Source organism: Aspergillus puulaauensis, chromosome 1 (assembly GCF_016861865.1).
Source record: "Aspergillus puulaauensis MK2 DNA, chromosome 1, nearly complete sequence".
NCBI lineage: Eukaryota > Fungi > Ascomycota > Eurotiomycetes > Eurotiales > Aspergillaceae > Aspergillus > Aspergillus puulaauensis.
Window position 1 is genome coordinate 339,724 of NC_054857.1, and position 19,012 is coordinate 358,735.

The 19,012-nt window shown below is 50.1% G+C and overlaps 9 protein-coding genes across 9 annotated transcripts; 4 read left to right on the forward strand and 5 right to left on the reverse strand.

Moving 5' to 3' along the window:
* Positions 1-4: 4 nt before the first annotated feature.
* On the forward strand, positions 5-2,289 carry APUU_10154S (uncharacterized protein; the record flags this gene model as incomplete). Its single annotated transcript, XM_041697641.1, has 4 exons — positions 5-112; positions 167-1,141; positions 1,199-1,379; positions 1,430-2,289. The coding sequence occupies 4 exons, from the start codon at positions 5-7 to the stop codon at positions 2,287-2,289; spliced, it is 2,124 nt and encodes a 707-aa protein (XP_041549520.1).
* A 208-nt stretch (positions 2,290-2,497) lies between these two features.
* On the reverse strand, positions 2,498-3,989 carry ALG1 (chitobiosyldiphosphodolichol beta-1,4 mannosyltransferase; the record flags this gene model as incomplete). Its single annotated transcript, XM_041697652.1, has 3 exons — positions 2,498-3,442; positions 3,500-3,696; positions 3,752-3,989. The coding sequence occupies 3 exons, from the start codon at positions 3,987-3,989 to the stop codon at positions 2,498-2,500; spliced, it is 1,380 nt and encodes a 459-aa protein (XP_041549521.1).
* Positions 3,990-4,570: 581 nt separating this feature from the next.
* On the forward strand, positions 4,571-7,252 carry MSC2 (metal cation transporter MSC2; the record flags this gene model as incomplete). The annotated part of the gene is made up of 4 exons (XM_041697663.1): positions 4,571-4,893; positions 4,941-6,071; positions 6,126-6,344; positions 6,394-7,252. 4 exons carry the CDS (start codon positions 4,571-4,573, stop codon positions 7,250-7,252), a joined length of 2,532 nt encoding a protein of 843 aa, XP_041549522.1.
* Positions 7,253-8,236: 984 nt separating this feature from the next.
* Positions 8,237-9,463, forward strand: APUU_10157S (fatty acyl-CoA reductase; the record flags this gene model as incomplete). The annotated part of the gene is made up of 1 exon (XM_041697674.1): positions 8,237-9,463. The coding sequence occupies one exon, from the start codon at positions 8,237-8,239 to the stop codon at positions 9,461-9,463; it is 1,227 nt and encodes a 408-aa protein (XP_041549523.1).
* A 255-nt stretch (positions 9,464-9,718) lies between these two features.
* On the reverse strand, positions 9,719-11,014 carry APUU_10158A (Zn(II)2Cys6 transcription factor; the record flags this gene model as incomplete). Its single annotated transcript, XM_041697685.1, has 2 exons — positions 9,719-10,861; positions 10,946-11,014. The coding sequence occupies 2 exons, from the start codon at positions 11,012-11,014 to the stop codon at positions 9,719-9,721; spliced, it is 1,212 nt and encodes a 403-aa protein (XP_041549524.1).
* A 1,128-nt stretch (positions 11,015-12,142) lies between these two features.
* On the forward strand, positions 12,143-13,090 carry APUU_10159S (RTA1 domain-containing protein; the record flags this gene model as incomplete). Its single annotated transcript, XM_041697696.1, has 2 exons — positions 12,143-12,936; positions 13,000-13,090. 2 exons carry the CDS (start codon positions 12,143-12,145, stop codon positions 13,088-13,090), a joined length of 885 nt encoding a protein of 294 aa, XP_041549525.1.
* Positions 13,091-13,699: 609 nt separating this feature from the next.
* Positions 13,700-14,377, reverse strand: UBC15 (putative ubiquitin conjugating enzyme; the record flags this gene model as incomplete). Its single annotated transcript, XM_041697708.1, has 3 exons — positions 13,700-13,956; positions 14,029-14,121; positions 14,221-14,377. The coding sequence occupies 3 exons, from the start codon at positions 14,375-14,377 to the stop codon at positions 13,700-13,702; spliced, it is 507 nt and encodes a 168-aa protein (XP_041549526.1).
* Positions 14,378-14,989: 612 nt separating this feature from the next.
* On the reverse strand, positions 14,990-16,109 carry APUU_10161A (uncharacterized protein; the record flags this gene model as incomplete). The annotated part of the gene is made up of 2 exons (XM_041697719.1): positions 14,990-15,898; positions 15,969-16,109. The coding sequence occupies 2 exons, from the start codon at positions 16,107-16,109 to the stop codon at positions 14,990-14,992; spliced, it is 1,050 nt and encodes a 349-aa protein (XP_041549527.1).
* A 535-nt stretch (positions 16,110-16,644) lies between these two features.
* Positions 16,645-18,483, reverse strand: APUU_10162A (uncharacterized protein; the record flags this gene model as incomplete). The annotated part of the gene is made up of 8 exons (XM_041697730.1): positions 16,645-16,961; positions 17,016-17,513; positions 17,569-17,727; positions 17,780-17,806; positions 17,859-17,988; positions 18,043-18,061; positions 18,120-18,290; positions 18,347-18,483. 8 exons carry the CDS (start codon positions 18,481-18,483, stop codon positions 16,645-16,647), a joined length of 1,458 nt encoding a protein of 485 aa, XP_041549528.1.
* Positions 18,484-19,012: the final 529 nt, after the last annotated feature.

The window sequence follows — 19,012 nt, forward strand, 5'->3', positions numbered from 1 at the left end:
AAAAATGCTCGACCCGCTTGAGCTCCAAGTATTTCCGTCTTCGTATAACTGTGTTTCCTGGTCAGAGGATGGAGAAATTGCAATTGCTGCTGGTGAATATATTCATATTTTAGTGAGTCATAATATATCTATTAGACAGCACAACCACTCAAGCTGACACATGCAGACGCCAAAAGTATCCACAAAAGACAAAGCAAATGGCACTCCTTCCCATTTCTCAAGTGCCGATTGGCATAGGACACGCTTCCGCACCAATGTCTTCACTATCAATGAGTGGCCGATTATGTTTCCGCAGCCACGAGACAACTTCTCAGTAGGTGCGGAACAATCTCTGAGCACCGTTGTCGGCGTTACTTGGTCACCACCGGGACTTGCCAAGTACAGACGCAGTGTACTAGCAGTCCTGACGACCAACATGGTCTTATCGCTTTATGCGCTTTCGGGAACTTCGGGGAAATGGTCGCGAATTGCAGTAGTCAACCAAGCGTTAGAGCATTTCTTTCGCGAGAACATTGAGAATAACACTCTAACAACACGCTTCCAAAGCTTCTTCCGCAGGGACGCCGAGGACAAGTCTCCAAGAACACGCAAAACCAATATACGTACATTTTCATGGACGCCGCCTCTCAAAGTTCCAACCAAAAACCAGTTGTATCCCGGCCCTGAGAGCCGGTGGGGTGTTCCTCTACTGGCCGTTGCGAATGATGACAATGATTTGGTCTTTTTACAGGTTCAGCAGCCTAAATCCCAGAAAGACTCCTCGGAGTCACTGGATGTGGAGGCGGTATCTAGCATTCATTTACCAGACTCGACAGATTATGGCCGAGTCCTTCAACCTGGCTCAATTTTATCTTCCGCTCTCCGAACCCAAGCTCGGATGTCCTTCTTAACCAGTGGGCCGTGGATTTACCAGCCATCAGGAAGTGGGCAAGACACAATATCTGCAACTCTCAATGTGGCTGCTCTACAGGGAATGAGGCTTCGCGTTGCCAAGTTGACAGTTGGTATCGAATCACGGGCCCATGATTCAGATGGGGAATTACGCTACAGCTTAACCTTCCATGCCGTAGAAAATAATGTAATGCCTCTTGCGCGTATGGAAGAGTTCGAGTGTACTGGACCAATGCATTGGGCGCATAAGGTAGGGCACTTCACTTGGGCACCCGCGACTCTCTGCCTTTTCTAACATACATCATAGATTGGATCTGGAAGGATTACTATGACAGTTGGCGCCATGACTGGTCTAGCGTTGTTAGACCTACCAGAGGATGTATACAAAGGGCAAAAACCAGAGTCTAGCGATTCGCACGTTTTCTATTACTCATCGCTCGACGATTCTACTACCGATACAGTGATACTGCACCAGGAGAGAATAAGTGGTAAGTCCCCAGCCAAAGATCGAACCGATGGCCTCACTGATGCTTAAAAGGAATGACGGTTGCTATCGACCCGGAATCTGAGACGCCGGTGTTACATTTTGGTTCAGTTGGGGGCCATGCAGCGGTCAAGGCTTTAACTAACACGGAAGCGCCGTCTCCGGCACCGTGGAATGGTCAGGTAGAAGACATCAGGGAACGGTTTGATATCGACCGGGATCTTGGCGGCCTAGCGGTTGCGAGGGTCTGGGGTCTTGCATCAATACACGGGCTGGTTGCAGTTGTTGTAACACTACATCCGGGTGATATGGTTGAGTATCGCACTAACGCAGAAGAACGACTAACAGTCGTGTTTTCCACTGCGAATGGACAGCCAGTAGATCTTGAATCCGTGCCTTTTCTTCATGAAAGCCCGACTGGCTCGCCTGAATTCCTTCGGGAACGCCGGGACATCGTCTTACAGTACATCCTTGGGGACCACGCTGGCACCAAGAATACGCTATCTCCAAAGGTCCTCTATGCAGCAGCTTGCTGTGCAATTGTGCAGTCACAAAAGTTTGAATTAGTTTCGAGCGCCCAGGTGGTTCTTGAGAGACTCGCAGCCACTAGCGGTGTGGACATGACAGGCGAAATTGCGAAATGTTCCGCGCCCGGTAGTACCATTGAGCCAAGATCTACTGACATATTAAATGCACCTGGCGGAGATATTTTCGAGAGGTGTGAAATTTGCGATGCTGGCATTGTCTGGGACTCGGCTCGGGAGGCCCAATGTGCTACAGGCCATGTTTTCGGTAGGTCGCTGCAGGCGTCTATAAATGGAGTCAGGCTCGCTGACGGTGCAACCAGTCCGGTGCAATCTGACCTTCCTGGCAATCCAAGAGCCTGGAATTTCAAAGTTCTGCTCCAAGTGTGAAAACGAATATCTAGACGAGGACCTGGTTGGTCTTTCTGGGAAAAAAGACATCCAGCAGACCTGCAAGAGCTTGTCCGACGTCTTTGATACTTGCGTATATTGCGAAGGGAAATTCCATTCTTAATGCTTCGACTTTGCTTGGCCGTCAAACCTCATATTTGACTCTCGTTCCGCTCTTGAGCCATTCTGAGGTTATGTTATCTCAACTTTATGCAAGCCCAAATAGCTTCCCAGCTACTGGATTCCACTCATCGTCCCAGCGGTAAGAACTTGCCTCTCGCGCACCCGAACGGAGCGTCTCTAGCTCATTCGGATTCCCGAGGAGATCGATTAGCTGTTCTGCAAGTTCGTCGGATCCCCCAAAGCCTCTTCCGTTGACACCCTCGGTAACCAATTCGGGCCACGCCCTGAACTTGCTCCAACCAACCACCGGTAAACCAGACCCAAACATATCAACTACCTTCATTGGCAAATCCACTCCGCTGCTACTGGTGTGCAGACTTACCCCCAGCGAGGCGGATGCCAACAGTCGCGCGTAGTCGCTTGTACTCAACCATGCAGTACAGATAGTGACCTTGTTGAGTTTTCCATCTTTTTGTAGGTTAGATACCCGTTCCATATACATCTCACGTTGGGGCCCTTTCCCGGTTATAATGGCAAGGATCGCGGGCAAGTGTGGACTAGATGTACTGGACAATTCAGAGTAACGACACAGGGCGTCAAGGAGAAGCGAAAAGTCTTCATCCGGTGTCCATGAGGTTGAACTGACAACGACTTTGGCCTTCCCTTCTTTTATAAGGGTTCGTATGGGTGCTGTTTCGGGTAGAGATAGGAGGAACTCTTGACGCTCTCGCTCGTCTAAGATCGGCTTAAAATGACTTGTCGGCCGATCGTGCAATGGCAGAATTGGTGCTTCAAGAACGAATTCCTTCTTCAATACCGATGCCATGGCTTTGGTAACACAGAAGTGAGCAGTGGCGGTCTTGCAAAACACGATCTCGTACCACCTGGACACTCTGACCAATGGGTGTCTGTCACCAAGTTTCAAGGCCAGAATGGTATACCCGAAGTTATGCCAATCGATAACCAGCCTAGTCTGTCGAAGGTAACAGGCGAGGGACGCAACCGCCAAAGTCGGGATAGAGGGTGGGTTCTGCAACATGATCCGTTAGGCGATGCGGACGAATATTCACAGGCGTGAATGACCAACCTGAACCAGAAGCCATCTGACGGGTTTTGTACGGTATGCTAGAATCCACCACACAGAGACGACCTGGAAAATGACCTTCAAGGGTGCAAAGACGAGGAAAAGAAGCTTGTTGCTCGTTTGTAAACAGGGAGGATGAGGAGGAATGGGGACCACGGAGATCCGGGGATCCGCCGAAATATCAGGATGAACTTCCGATTCTACAATACCTTGCGTTAGAGTTGGTTCTGAAGAGATATGAATGGCATCAATTACCACAGTATCCAATGATATCCACCTGGCCGCCGCCACGAGCAATGCTTAACGCATGGTATTGCATGCGGGGGCTGCGGCCGATATCACCGAGCACAAGGACCTGTGCGGTGGTCTTCGTTTCAGTAGAGACATCGCCACTACCACGGCGCTTCGGCTCGTATTGTGATGGGAGCGACAGTATAAACAAGGTCACGGCGGTGGAAATATAGAATGCGACTTCAATCACGAGTTCGATCATGGCGAGTGGAGGCCGCAACTTATCGGAGCTGGAAAGGGAGGGTTTTTGGCATCGTATAGTAGCGAGAGAATCGGCGATCGACTCTATGTTGGCGAACAAGTATCGAGCAAGCCTTAACTGAACAGCAGCCTGGGACTCGGGGGAATTGGCCTGGAAGAGTGCGAAGCGAACGTTCAGAAGGTGACGATTGACAATGGCCTAGATTCGATGACACCTGAATTTCCAGGCAATGTTGCGATAACACGCGCGGCGATCACGTGTGGGCTCGTTATCGCCGAATGGGATCGTGGAGAGCAGCTGCAGCATTTTGTCCCTTTTGATCAATCCTGCGCAAAGCGAATTTCTTCTGATCGCTCGGTGTCTCAGACCTGTCCCTCCTTCTCGCGCTATGCCGCTGTCTTTTGCACAATTGCTCGGCTGGTTGTTGTTTCTGGCCTCCTAAAGCTCGATCGCCCCCCCGTTTCTTGGCCGCTCCGCTCCTCGAACTACCTTAGCATCTGTCCTCCTCGCCTCCTATCCCCCGCCCAGCGGTCCAATTCTCTGCGAAACCGGTGTCGAACGTCTGCGCCAGACCGTATACAATGCTGGCGGGGAACACCATGTCCTCTGCGGAACCAATTCCCTCTCCTCCGCATGGACATGGTCTTGGCCACTCTCGAGGTCGCGGCCACACCCGCCGCTCGACGCCGCTCTCCCAGTCGATCTCCTATGCCCTACCCGCAGCCCAGCAGCAGCCAGTTACAGATGCGGATGGCTTGAACGGTCACGCTGAGAACTCAAAGCCGGGAGCACACCATCATTCGCACTCCCATACTTCCATCCACCACGATCATTCGGAGCTGCCGTCCGTTGGCCACGGCCACAAGAGCCTCGTGATACAAGCGGAGGCTACCCCAAACCAGTTGTGAGTGTTGCGTTAATACTAGTCTTCCGGTTTCTGACAATCTTCAGCAATGAGATAGTTGCAGGGCTTATGATTGCGTTACCATGGATCGCCCTATCGTGGTTCTACGAACACTATGCGCAGTGGACGCGACCAGAACCCACCTCGACCTCGTCCGTTGGAAATCTCGATCGCGTTATCTCACGGACATTTGGATTAACCGCCGCAACGCTGATAGTGTACGGAGGTTGGGCTTTGGCCCGTCTGAACCTGCGCGGTGAGGGTGAATACGCGCTAAAGAAGCTCAAATTAGACCCTTCAACGGGGACCGCAGCACTCAGCCAAATATTTTCAATTGCATTGCCGATTTATGCAACTCTTCAAGTGGGCGGGTTTCTCGTCGCATTCGCTTTGGCAGTTGCAGTGGGCTCCGGACTGCCAACAGTTTTTCGCGATCATACTGCGCCTACCGATGATAAAGGGAGGCGAAGTTTCAAGAAGCTCACTGCCGCTCTTGTCCCTACTGTCGTGGTGCTGAGCTTTTTCGGCATGAACTCATTATGGAATCGCACACCGTTTTTTGGATACATCGCCTTACTTGCCTCCGCCTTTATCATTCGGCCTCCTTTCCCATCAGCGCCTAGCCCAACCCCCGAAAAAGGCAATGGACTTGGAATTTCTATCCCCGGGCATCTCAATGGATCAACACAGAGCCTCTCTCACCCAGCCCAGCCATGCCTTGACCCAGCTATGGCTACTCTATCCGGCCTTGTTTTGGGATGTTTGACCCTTCTCAGTACAAGGACTTTCTCTTTCGGTGCTTCTGATATCGTGTACTTATCAGCAGTTGCGGGCACCATGGCCACATGCATAACGTATCTAGACCTTAGTCATGTATATTCCCCTAGCAAAATCGGCGTTGCAATTGCCAGTGGGGGCGCTGCGTTGCTTTGTTCACCACCTGCTCAGGATGACATTTATATTGTTTATATTATTCGGGCTTTGCTAGCTACTACGTCTTTCTTTGCCGCGAGGTTTGACGACAAACGTTCCAGATCTGACGACCATACTCACCATCACCATTCAGCTTCGGAATCTTCATCGGCAACGAAGCTTATCCTCCGTTACAGCGAGCCCTATCCACTATTGTACAGCATCCTCAAGGAGCGCGATTCTCGCCGCATATTTTACTTCATGACGTATATTCACCCCACTCTTGATACATACTTCCCACCATGACTAACGACCTGCAGATTAAACTTTGGCTTCATGCTGGTCCAACTATCCTACGGTTTCGCAACTGGCTCCCTTGGGCTACTTAGCGACAGCATACATATGTTCTTCGATTGCCTTGCTCTTGTTGTTGGACTATGTGCCTCTGTTATGAGCAAGTGGCCTCCGAGCACTAGGTTCCCTTACGGTTATGGTAAGGTAGATACGCTTTCGGGGTTCGCGAACGGAATTTTTCTCATGTAAGAATGATCAGAAAATGTTATGGATTAGATTACTGAACCTGTACAGGATTATCAGCGTCGAGATTATATACGAGGCAGTCGAGAGACTTTCCTCAGGCAGTCAGATGCATCGTCTTGGGGAGCTCCTGGCCGTCAGTGTAGCCGGTCTTCTCGTTAACCTTGTTGGAATTATGGCTTTCGACCACGGGCACGCACATGGCCACGATCATGGACACGACCATTCTCACGGAAATGAGAACATGCACGGGATCTTCCTCCACATTCTAGCGGATACCCTCGGATCCGTTGCGGTTGTTATCTCAACTATCCTAGTTCATTATTCTGGCTGGTCAGGGTATGACCCTATTGCATCTTGTATGATTGCGATCTTGATTTTTGCCTCGGCTATCCCATTGGTGAGTAGCACAGCCAAGAGCTTATTGCTCACTCTGCCGGCTGATGTGGAATACAACGTTCGTGACACCCTGTCTGGCGTCAGTACCCTAAGAGGCGTTGTCAGCTACACCGTTCCCAAATTTTGGTTGGATGACTCGGAGGCAAAACATTCAGGGCATGATCACGGCCACAGTCATAGTCACACTCACGATCATAGCCATAGCCATCATCATGACCATGACCATGACCATGATCAGTCTCACGCCCACACCCACAGTCACGGCCACGATCATGATCACGACCACGACCACGACCATGCCCAAGAAAAACGCAAGTCACCAGTCCTCGGCGTGATTCATGTCATAGCTTCCCGCTCAGCAGACCTGGATGATGTCAGGCAACGTACGGTTGAATTCCTGCAAGAAAAGGGGATGGATATCCTTGTGCAGGTTGAACGTGAAGGCGAGGGACGCTGTTGGTGCGGCGGAGGAGTCAACGGAAATGGAGGAGGCAATCTCAAGGCTTCCTGATCCTACGGTTCTATCCATCGCATGCCCGATTTAACGGCCACTGTTATGCTTTTTTGAGTGATTACGGTTAAATGTCATTGTAGTTAGCTTTTCCGTATTTGCTACTGTAACTTTTTCACAATACATAGAACCAAACTTTCGGTTGCATTATTTTTTTTTTTACCAGTAGCAACATTTCTAAGGAATTGGCGCCTTCGGAAATATTTGGTAGGAAAAAAAAGCCGAAGGGAACATGGTCAGGTTGAAGGTTTGTGCTACCTTTTCTGCTAATTAAATAGTCGCGTCACCAGTCCGACAAGCACCATCTATATATACGGGTTGTTTTTGAGTGGGAAGTTTATAATCACGCATAATAATAGAGCTAATCCAGGACCAAATAATATTCTGTTGGAGTTTGCCGTAGAAAGGAAAGGTTTCGTGGATATATATTTTTTTCGCAATCAGAGATAAGCCCCGAAGATCTAGACCATTTCCCCTCAACTATGATTATTGGTATCCCCACTCAAATTTCCATATAAACCCCAAGAATATTTTAGATTCGATGTGCTATTCCCCGAGAAGTGGCTGATCGAACCAACGCCTTGTCCTCTCAAGTTGGACTTTAGACTATACCAATGGGAAGAACGACCACTAAGAAGGAGAGCGATGCTCTTGAAGGAAAGGCGCTTATCGCTGGGATATAAGATACATAGAGGCCTGTATAATAAGGGAAACCAATGAGATGGTCTAGATGGGATGTAATATGGCCTAGACTAGCTGTGCATGCGGCCAAACGGGGTATCAAATAGACCAACTTCATGAGCTGGATAAATGAGGTCGTACAACAAGACTGAACCTCGGCGGCACATGGGTCGCCTATGAAGTGTATATACAGGGAGTGCGTCGTTTGCTTATTTCCGTCGCTCGCCAGAAGTTGTTCTCTATATTGGCGCCTGCGGTCAAGATTGCTGTTGCGCTTGATTCCATATACAAATGGCTCTTCCGATGGCTTCGCAAGAGGATGAGGTCAGGAAGAAAGGCTACGCAACCTTCTTCCAAGCCCACACTGTGTTCCTAACTGGGAGCACAGGGTCCCTGGGAGGATGTCTGCTGTTCAAGCTGACGTTGCAGCTGCCGACACGGAAGATATTTGTTCTTGTGCGAAAGTCATCGGAGCTGGCAGTGAAGAAATGGAGGAAGAACATGCCTGCCCAGACTGAGGCGTTGCTTGCCTCTGGGAAAATTCATTTTGTTATCGGTGACATAACAAAGCCAGACCTAGGGATGGATATTCCGAACCTCAAGAAATTACGAGACGAGGTGACCCTTGTTATCCATACGGCAGCCAAGATCTCCCTTGACTCCAATATCATGGATGCTCTCGAAAACAACTGTTTCCCGGCTCTAGAGCTGGCGCGGCTTGCTTCATCCTTCAAGAGGATCAAGCTCTTTGTTCAGTTGTCCACAGCGTATGCCAATAGTTTCCTTCCAGATGGATATGTTGGAGAGCGCCTATATCCTCACTCTGACATAGACTGCGATGACGAGATCGCATCGATACAATCTTCCGGCCAGTCTACGCATACATCTCGGTTCTCGGCCACGTATACTTATTCTAAACACCTCATGGAGCGCTTGATATTGAAACATTATCCAACCCTTCCCCTGCTATTCGTCCGCCCGACCATTTTTGCGCCCGCGCTCCGTCATCCGTACCCACTGTATGGTCCTGATGGCTCGCATCCTCTTAATAACTTCGCCGACCTTTTTCTTTCAGACCGTGGAGGAAAGCAGACGTGGCATGCGGCCGAGGGATACGAGAGTGGTGCGAATATTTTGGACGAGATCCCCGTCGACTTTGTTGCCAACGCTTGTCTACTACACGCCGCAGCAAAGTCGCGTGGAATTGTACAGGTTGGGTCGCAGTTGTACGTGCAGCGAACGTTTGATGATTTCTTGAATATCGTGCGAGATCATGCTCCAGCAGAAATCCGAGAGCAGCTGCCACAGGTCACCTTCGTGCAAGACAGAAGTATCCCACAAGTGTTTCTTGCAGAGCTGGTGAAAGTTGCAAGCCGGAACTGGATATTCGACTGTGGAAGATCGTTTTGGCTGAAGCAAATGGGTGGTCCCCTGAGTTTGGCAGCGTGCGAATATGATGCGGATCGCTTGAATACGGCGCGGATCGAAGACATCTTCAAGAAAAACATGAAAAAAATGGCAAAGCTTTAGTAGCCACCGACGTACAAGTATATACGGCTTCAGTCATCGTTGGCTAGCTGCTGGGCTTTAGTGGTTCTCGATCTATTTAGCACATAGTCAGTACTGCATTTAAACGAATCACATCCACTCATATACATACCCGAAGAGATAGAAACCGAGATTGACATACCTGAGTGGCGAGCAGTATGTATTCCATTAAAATCGGGCAAAGCACCTTGTTCTCGAGGATAGGGTGTATTCTGGTCTGCTGTCGTACTGGCTTGTTCAATGCGGCGTCTTCATGCCACTGCCATTGGAATGGACCAAAGGGCCCTGAAGGCCAATTCGTTGCTTCGGCCACAATATTATGTCTTCCCAATCCGGTCGGCAGGGTTGTAGTTGGGCTAATAACTCCAGCACAAGGGATGAGCCTGAATTGTGGGCCCACCATAGTCTACCGTGAAGTTCATGAAGGAGGACGCCCCAGTACATAAGAATGAGCAGAGCAAGCGGGTCACGACACCTTAAGGCGGAGATAAATTCTTTATCCGCCGCAGCAAGCCAGGCAAGTATGGACGCAATATCCCTGGAGTTGGCATACCTAGTGAAACATTGGGTGAGGAGTCTCACCGCTTCTCGGAACATCTCACGTTGGTCTGCATTAGGTATGTCGTCAGTCAAATAGGACAGATTCCTCAATGCTGCGTTAGTTTCAAGATCTAGGCCTATATCAGACCGATCCCAGAAATCGCCTCCTCCTGTAAAGGGCTTCATCTTCAACCATCCACGATAAATCCTGAGGATCTTGCTTACGCCCTGAAGTAGTTCTGTAGCAAGAACTATCTTCTCGCATGCACCGTTGCTTTCATCTTTCTCAGTTGTCAGCTGGGGAAGGGCTATGCTAATGATCGTAGTTACGATCGAGTGAGCGAAAACTGCATCGCAATTATCCGGGTTTATTTTGTCTATGGCGTGGCGGAAGGGGGTAAGTGTCTGGTTGTGGTATTCAAGTGCCGTATTGATATAAGTAAGTGCTGCTGAGGGATCCATTGAGGACGCTATATGTAAAGAGGCAGTCGCTAGAATGCCTTTCATCAAGAAGTCATGACTGAGCGCCTTTTGTGGGACCGCAATCTGCCAGGTGTAAAAGTCGGCTGAAGAGTTACAGAAGCTTTGAAATGTTTCGGTAGAAAACTTGTGCATCAACTCTAACTTGCGCGACTCTGCGGCGTTTGAGCAATCGCTCTGCGAGGCACTGGGAGCTTGCCGATATGTATCGGCGACAAATGGAGTGGTATTATAGCCATATCCTGGTGGCGGGCTTATCGATTTGCTAGTAGATAGGCTGCGGGATACCGGTGGGTTCGGGTAGGAGCATTCTAGCTCTCTGGACGCGCAATTGGAGCATGGCGGGCCTTGTTCATCACACTAGAATTGTTAGACAATGGGAGTAAAGGCTACGTTATATGGCTAACGAGCTGCTCAGAGCAGAAAAAGGAGACCCCATCCTACCTTAACGCGTCGCTTCTTGCACTGGCCGCAACCATTGCGGGATTTTGTATGGGATCTCCGGGGTGGCATATCGGGAAATACATGAACCGTACCCGTATCCCACGACGCACCTGACGAAAATAGCAACAGTTCCTGGCCGCCGGCTGATTGATGCAAGAATGCTTTTGGGGAACTTGAAGCTGACGGAGACAACAGCCGACGCCCACGTGGGTCCATGTGCTTATCTCTTATCTACACATGACCTGTATCTGCGTCCGAACTCCGGAAGGTCGGGGTCCCCACCATTCTCTACAGGCCAGACAGGTTTAGAGCTGCAGCCGATGATGTTTATTCTTCAATCATGCCTGAGTAACATTGCATAATCCTGGTTGGAAGTAAGGAAAATGAGCTATACATGATCTAGCTAACGGGCACTAGTCGTATCCGAATGCCGACCGACAACTCTATCTCAGCATCGACGGCCATGGTCCATGAAAATCTCGCTGACCTTTTCGGAGAAAAAAATGCCGGAGAACGCCGCCGTTAACAAGGCCGATCGCCGTTGGATGCTGCCTACTCAACATGTTTATCTTTGAAAAACCGATGAAAGATGGAAAGGTTGACGAATCAGATATGAAACCGAAGATGACCTGGAGGTGAACATTCAACATGGTCAATGGCTTACTGTGCTAAGCGAAGGCTGCAAAGCGCCCAGCAGGAAGTATGACCAAGAATCTGATCAATTTCCTCCTCTCCCGTTGGTCGGCCTGGGCTTTTGGGGCCGGGGATAAGAATCTGATATTGGATCGGTGGGGCATGTGCGAGAGCGAGAACGAAAGCGAGAGCGAACACGACAGATATGGCCAATCACGGATATAAGACGGAAGATTTTGTATGGATTCTAACCGACTCGGGTCCACCAAACGATGGCAGCGCCTCAATCGCGAAATCGCGAAGAACGGGGGGGTGAGCCCCGTTTCAGGGATCTTACCTTCATTAAATAACTAACTAGTTACCAGGCCTACGTTCGTAAATCTTGGTAAGCCTGAAATTTCCAAACTCTCTTGCTCTAGACATCAAAATATCCAGATTGTTCTTTTGATGCTGGCGTCAACGTTTTAATCTGCCCTTCGTTCGTTCTCTTGCGCTTTCCCCCCTCCTTATTTGAACCAGTCGATTATCTCCCATCGTACTATATCGACGGATCGCTTGCTCCCCATGGCGAACAACGGCACGGCAATCCCTCCGCCCACCTACGACTCTTGTTTTGAAGTTGGTCCCTTCTGTCCTGTTGAGGCGACTACATACGGATATTATCCCAACTTCGGCGGAAATGTCTTCTTCGCGGTCTGGTTCGGTCTTCTCGGCGTCCTTCAACTTGGAATTGGTGTTTACTACCGGTCATGGACGATGATGGTTGCCCTGGCTGTTGGCGGGCTTATGGAACTAGCAGGCTACATTGGGCGGGTGCTAATGAGCAATAACCCTTGGAACTCAGACGCATTCAAGCTCCAGATCGTCTGCCTCATTCTCGCCCCGACCTTCGTCGCCGCCGGCGTCTACCTTACCCTGAAACACATCATCCTCGCGCTCGGCCCCGAACATTCGCGCCTGAAGCCCCGGCTGTTCACCTGGATTTTCATCAGTTGCGACGTCGGATCGCTTATCCTGCAGGCAGTTGGTGGAGGTGTCGCGGCAGCTGCAGGGAACGACCAGCAACTCCTCCAGGTTGGCGACGACATTATCATCGCCGGTATCGCGTTCCAAGTCGCCACGATGGCCGTATGTGGCATCCTCGCCGCCGAGTTCTTCTGGCGGATTAAGCGCAGCGGCTCTGGAGCTTTCAGCGAGAAGTCCGTCGGCCGGAGAAGCATCCACCTTATCCTATTCGCGGAGATTTTCGCCTACACTACCGTGTTGATCCGGTGTATCTATCGTCTCCCCGAAATGGCCGGCGGCTGGGGTAACCCGCTGATGCAAAAGGAAGACGAGTTCTTGGTGCTCGACGGAATGTAAGTTTGTCACAATCTGAGGCTGTCACATTTATTCAAGAGAAACGCTAATTCGTCATGCAGGATGATTGCTATCGCTGTTTTGATGCTTACAGTCTTCCACCCGGGATTCTTCCTTCCCACGTTGAGGAAGGGGGTCAAGGCTCAGCCATGAGTACTTATCATGACAAAATAATTAGAAGTACATTCCGCATACATATTTATGTTAGACTTGTATATAAGCATACCGTTTCTGTGGAACATGCACTCCGCGCCCATGGGCTTCGCGCGTGTCTTGACCTCCAAGACCCATGCATGTTGCACCAATCCAGAAGCCCACATTTCTTAAACTAATTCACTTACAGACGATCCATAATTGAATGAAATCTTCATTGACTACTGAGCCAGAACTCGATGCTAAATATATACCTAGGCAAGCTGTGCTAAGATGATATGCAGCGCAAAGCGAAAAACAAGAAATAAAAACCGTTCCACCATGATATGATGCCCAAAAGGATCAAGCAAGGACGTATAATAATTCCAAAAGAGGCCAAAACAACCCGGTAGGTAAAGAACCGGGTGGACTTGAATCGTCTATACTGAAGGTAGAGTCCAGGAACGGTGAAGGAGAAACAAGTACGTAAATAGAAAGGGCCATCAAGTCGAAAAACGCCCAACACCTGTTCGTTGTATGACCCCAGAAAAAGGGATCGAGATGCCGTATAGAGAGAAGAAACAAAAACAGAAAGGTGGACGTATTAAGGACCATTAATCCATAGAAAGATTATTCCTCCCCAAGGCTCTCGCGGACGCACTTGCGGACGCGCTTCTTGAACTCCTTGGGATCGTCTCTCCACAAACGGGCGGCCTCGACATTGGCAGCACTCTCGTCGTTCGGACTAGAGAGCATTGAAATGACGGAGAGGAGGATAGTCTCGGGCGTTTGGACGGGGGACCAGCGCTCCGCGGCAGACTCGTAGCCGTATTTATCTTCCTCTGGAGGGTGGAGGATTGAAATGCAGACTTCGCCATTGGGGTAGACTAGGAAGAGTATCGTAAGTATTTATTTCATTCTGTAGATCGGATCCTAGGGTATATAGGAGGAGCACGTACTGTTGGGGTGGAATAGAGGTGGCTCAAACTTCATCTTCGGTGGCATGTGAGGGTACTCAGAGGGGAAGGAAAGTCTAGCACGGAAAAAGCCGCCTTATGGAGAAAGAAGAGTTAGTAAACGTCCAGATTGATCGATAGACCTGCAGAGAGCAGGGCACTAAGCGGGGGTACATGAGAGCCTGGAGAACTCACCACCATAGAGTTTGACATCGTCAGAGATCATGAGCATGACCTCCCACTCAAACACATTGTTATCCACAAGGCCGCAACTAATTCCTGGCAGATCTTTATCCGATTGCATGTATTGGAGCTGGCGAGACAGCATGCGGCCAGCTGGTGTGGTGGCCATGGCGGGGGCGGGGTGTTGTAGGACGGACGGAAGAGAGGAAGAGCAATGACGAGAGCGAGAGGAAGATGGTTGATACTGAGCGAGAAGCAGAGCGATAGGAAGCGATAAATAGCAAGGACGGCGCGAGAATGGAGAGAGAAAGCCCGGAATAGCCTCCAGCAGACCAGGAGAGGGTCATGGAGAGGCTGTCAGTTGATGGTGAAATAATCACAGAGGGAGGCGGTGTGGTGCAGCAGGCGCTCTGGTTGGCGGAGGGCAGCGGGGTTCTCGCAGTCTCCCCTCATCGGACGCAGCACAGTCAGCACTGAGCCGAGCGCTGCCCTTGTCTTCCCTGTTCCCGCCAGAGGTCCCCGGGTATGGCAGGGGGGCTAAGTCTGGCATGACTTTAACTTTCTACACCGTATAATCTTTTACAAGTTTGAGGGAAAAAACAGCATGTCGTTTAGTTATACATCAAATTGAGATCCTCATTCTTGCTACATAAAATAACTAAAGAATGTAGATACCCATTTACACTAGGTAAAGGTATGGTGCTTGCAGTCAACCCCCAAAAAGCGATATCCAAAACTGTCGTGCCAATAGCAAAGATTCCGGGACAGACTCCTTCGTAGTCTAGGACTTGTCGCTGCCCTCCTTTCGAATCTGAACAACAGACTGGGCAACGATCAAGACCGAGAACAGGACGATGGCGGCGACTTGCATAAGCCAGGCCTTCACAGTAGCCTTGATGTAACGCTTCCAGCCATCACGGTCAAAGGTGTTCCATGCGTCGGCGATGCTCAATACACCGCCACCAGTGACGGCTGGAGCGACCTTTCCGCCGAAGCTGCGGTCAAACGGGACGATAGACTCATCCTCTTCGGGAAGCGTCGAGGCTGCCACACGAGTGAAAATAACTTCGGCGGGAACAGAGACGAGGAAGCCAACTAAGAGAGCGATGGTGTATATTATAAAGTCTGACTCGCGAACACCCTTGGTGAAGTCAACGGGCGTGTCGTTTTCGGTTCCGGCGATTAGTAGGCCGAGGAAGGTAATCGTAGCGGCAACAGTAGAACTGCCAACGTACATCAAAGCGAATGCAGGGAAAACTTTAGGCAGAGACCGGAAGCTTGGAATACGCCTGTAAAAGCTCTTGGAAGAGGGCTCAGAGATCACGATATGCACCCACGCGACATGGATATTGGCCACCAGAACAGCGGTGATAAGCTTAGCAACGAGTAGCCAGACGACCGAATACTGCACCCGGAACGAAGGGACCATTCCGATGAAGCCACCAAGCATGGCCATGCCGAACCCACGGAAAATAGCGAGACGGCCACCGCGAGCACGGAGATGGCGGACGGTTGTGCGCAGCTTGCTGGTGATGGGCTTAGCGGCGACGCCTTCGACGCCCATGTCTTGGGCCGTCGGGTCTCCAGGCTGCTTGTTGGCAGGGTCATTATCGACGCGGAGAAGCAAATCTGAGTCAGAGTCCTCGACGATAGCGAGAGTTGGAACTAGTGCACCATAAGTGTAATTGATCTGTACGATAACTCTCATCAGCCAACCAGCCGGGCTGATTTAAGCAATAGGGCAGGGGGTCTCAACTTACAACGAAAATGGCGAAACCAAACCCTACAACCGAAAAGATAAAGAGCAAGATGCGCCAGGGGGAGTCTGGCAACGAGGGCTCGATGACGCCGCTCTGGACGAAGGCCTCGTCGGCGCGACGCACCAGATGTGAGATCGCCATGATGAAGGATTAACAGCGGATTCAAACCTGAACAAGGATGAGATGGAAACTGATGAGAAAACACAAAGTAAAGACAGGAGTTGGATGGAAAGGAAGAAACAAGAGGCACAAGCAATGTTCTTAACTGGGGATCGGGGGGGGCGATTTATTGGAAATGGCCAGTGAGCCCAGGCAGAAGCGGAGGCTGAGCAGCCTACACTATCCCCAGCCCAGGTAGCGCGGCGCTACGCCAGCCAATCGCATCAGGCTGGAGTGTTGGTGTTTCAAGAGGCTGATTTCGTTGTTGCACACTGGCTCGTGATAGTTTCAGGCGAGGTTCTAATTGTTATTCAATAGCCCAGAAGTCTAGATAAATAGGTATATGAAGGCATTCAGGTCCAGTATTGTCTAGAATATCCATGTTTATCGAAGAGTTGGTTCCTGGTGGCACAGCAACTGGAACGTGACGCAATGTCCCAACAGGGCTAAGCGCCTTGGGTGGACCGCCTCAGGCAACAAAGAGCACCTCGATCCATTGGGTCTGCTCTCTCACAGCCTACAGCGTGTAGTACCAGTTATCCATCCCTTCAATCTGCCCTCCTGTCTCTCGCGCCTTTTTGTTCTTCTTCCAGAAATAGACGTCCATCATTGCTGTCATCAGGACGCTGACCATCGTTACTCCAAATGTCACCCAGATCCCCGTCGTGTAGTATGGACTCTCATCCGACTTAAAAGTCACACTCGCAATGATCCCACCAACCCCTCCGCCAATCAAGCAAGTCGCGGATGCCACAGCTCGTTTCGAGTGTGAGGTGATGTTGTTTGCCTGGTACGCAAGGACCCCTGGGATGCAGAACTGCAGGAACCCCACGCCTGATGATGTTTGGTTAGTAGGAATCCGGAACAACTTTGGCTACGCCAACTTACCCAAGAAAACCCCAAAATATCGCGCCGCGTTTGATTTGGCATATGCTGTAACCAACATACCAGCCGCCGTAAGCACTTGATGTACAGCAATCACTGGGCCTCGGATCTGATATCGATCCGTCAGCCAGCCAGAGACGTAGGTGGCGGCCGCCGCAAGGATATACGGGGGAGCACTAAGCAGTTGGCTCTCTTTCCCTGTGAATCCCATTCCGGTCAGGATAATTGTCTTGAAATAGCTGTACGCATATCCAGGGAGCGTTGACGCCATGAGGTTGAACGCCCAGAAATAGAGCTTCCAGTCCTTGAGATGGTGCAAGATCTTTGCCGCAGTGAGTGGATCCTCTTCTGCGTCTCCACGGTCATGGTTGATACGATCGATAACAAACTGCTTCTCTTCGGGCGACAAGAAGCCCTCTGCTTTGGTTGGAAAATCGATGATGATGAACCATCCAATAGCACACACTCCGACCGTGATAGCGCCCTCGATAATGAAGATCCCTACGTGCTCGCGAGTTAGCCGTGGGTCTCAATCTTGGAAAGCAGCGCCGCATACATCTCCATCCACTGAGACCATGAGTCCCATTCAGCAGGGTCAATGCATAAGCAAAAATGGCCGCGAAGGCGTTCAAGACCACCGACATCAACCAGAACGTCGCCAGTCTCTTGCCGACTTCAAAACGTTTGTACCAGCAGGTAATCAAGTAGGTGCACCCTGGTTTTGTTAGCCCAATTATAACAAACGAGTTTCCATTGGCATTCTCTACCTGGCATAAACCCAGCCTCCATGGTCCCTATCACCATATGCATTAGCACCCAAAAAGTGGCCAGTGATGGAAGTCTTACCAAGGAGAGCTCGACAAACTGTCATTGTTTTCCAGTTATACGTGAATCCCATTCCGATCAGTATCGCCCCAAAACTTATGCCGAGAAAAGCAAGCCAATTCGCCGCACCGGCTTTAGGGAGAATAAGATTCTAAGGTACCCCAATGAGCTTAGTCGTTCGTGGTAGGGGATATGGCACACAAACACTAGGAATTTCAAATACACTGTCATATTCCTGGTCAGAGCGCGGCTTTTGTATGGCATGGATGAATGGAACCTTACATATAAGCCACAAAGAATACCATCACCATAATAGTATACCGTGTGCCAATATTAAGCCCAAGGTCTTCCTCCATGCCTGCCACAAAGGCAAGGCCAAGGTTGGTACGATCGATCAGGGATATCGAGTACATGATTCCTAGGATGGGTAGAAGGCGCAAGTCAACTCGTCGCCTGCGGATCAATGAGATGTCAGCGTGACTCGTGGGAGAGGTCGACAGAAATCGCACATTACTTTCTTCTGATGCGCCTCATCAATGCCAAATACAGGACTCTCATCATTTTTCCCGTCTTCCAGATGAATTGACTCCAGGTGCTGCACAGGCGAGGGCTTTTCCTCCATGCTGCGGTCGGACGTTTCTGTCATGTCGTGAAGTGTGAATCAAGTACTAGGAGACACGGAATCCACACAACAAAGACACCAAAAAGCAGGACTACAAGATCTTATAGCCACTACGCATGCATATAACTATCCATTGACCGAAGAAGCCTTCTTCATTCGATCGTTTTACTGGTCATTGAAGTGAGTTTAACCGAGTTTAACCTAGGACATAAACTCATCGTGTCCATAGTATCACCAGACAGTCGCAGTTTCCAGTAGCCACTGCCAGTCATATAGGAGAATCTGGAGAAATGGCCACCTTACCCCGCATATTGACTTGATGCCAAGGGTCTAGAGTTGCGGAGAGCGTCTTGATGCGTACCATCTCCACGATTTCCCCAAACTGGAGTACCCCCGGATCTCACAGGGGATACCATTACACGGCCTGCCGTCCTCTTTGACAAGTAAACCATTTCACAATGATCTCCTATATGGATACATGGCAATTATTCCTCTCACACCTGGTCGTTTTCTCCACGAACTATGATTGCCCCAACGTCACCATCGTTTAGCG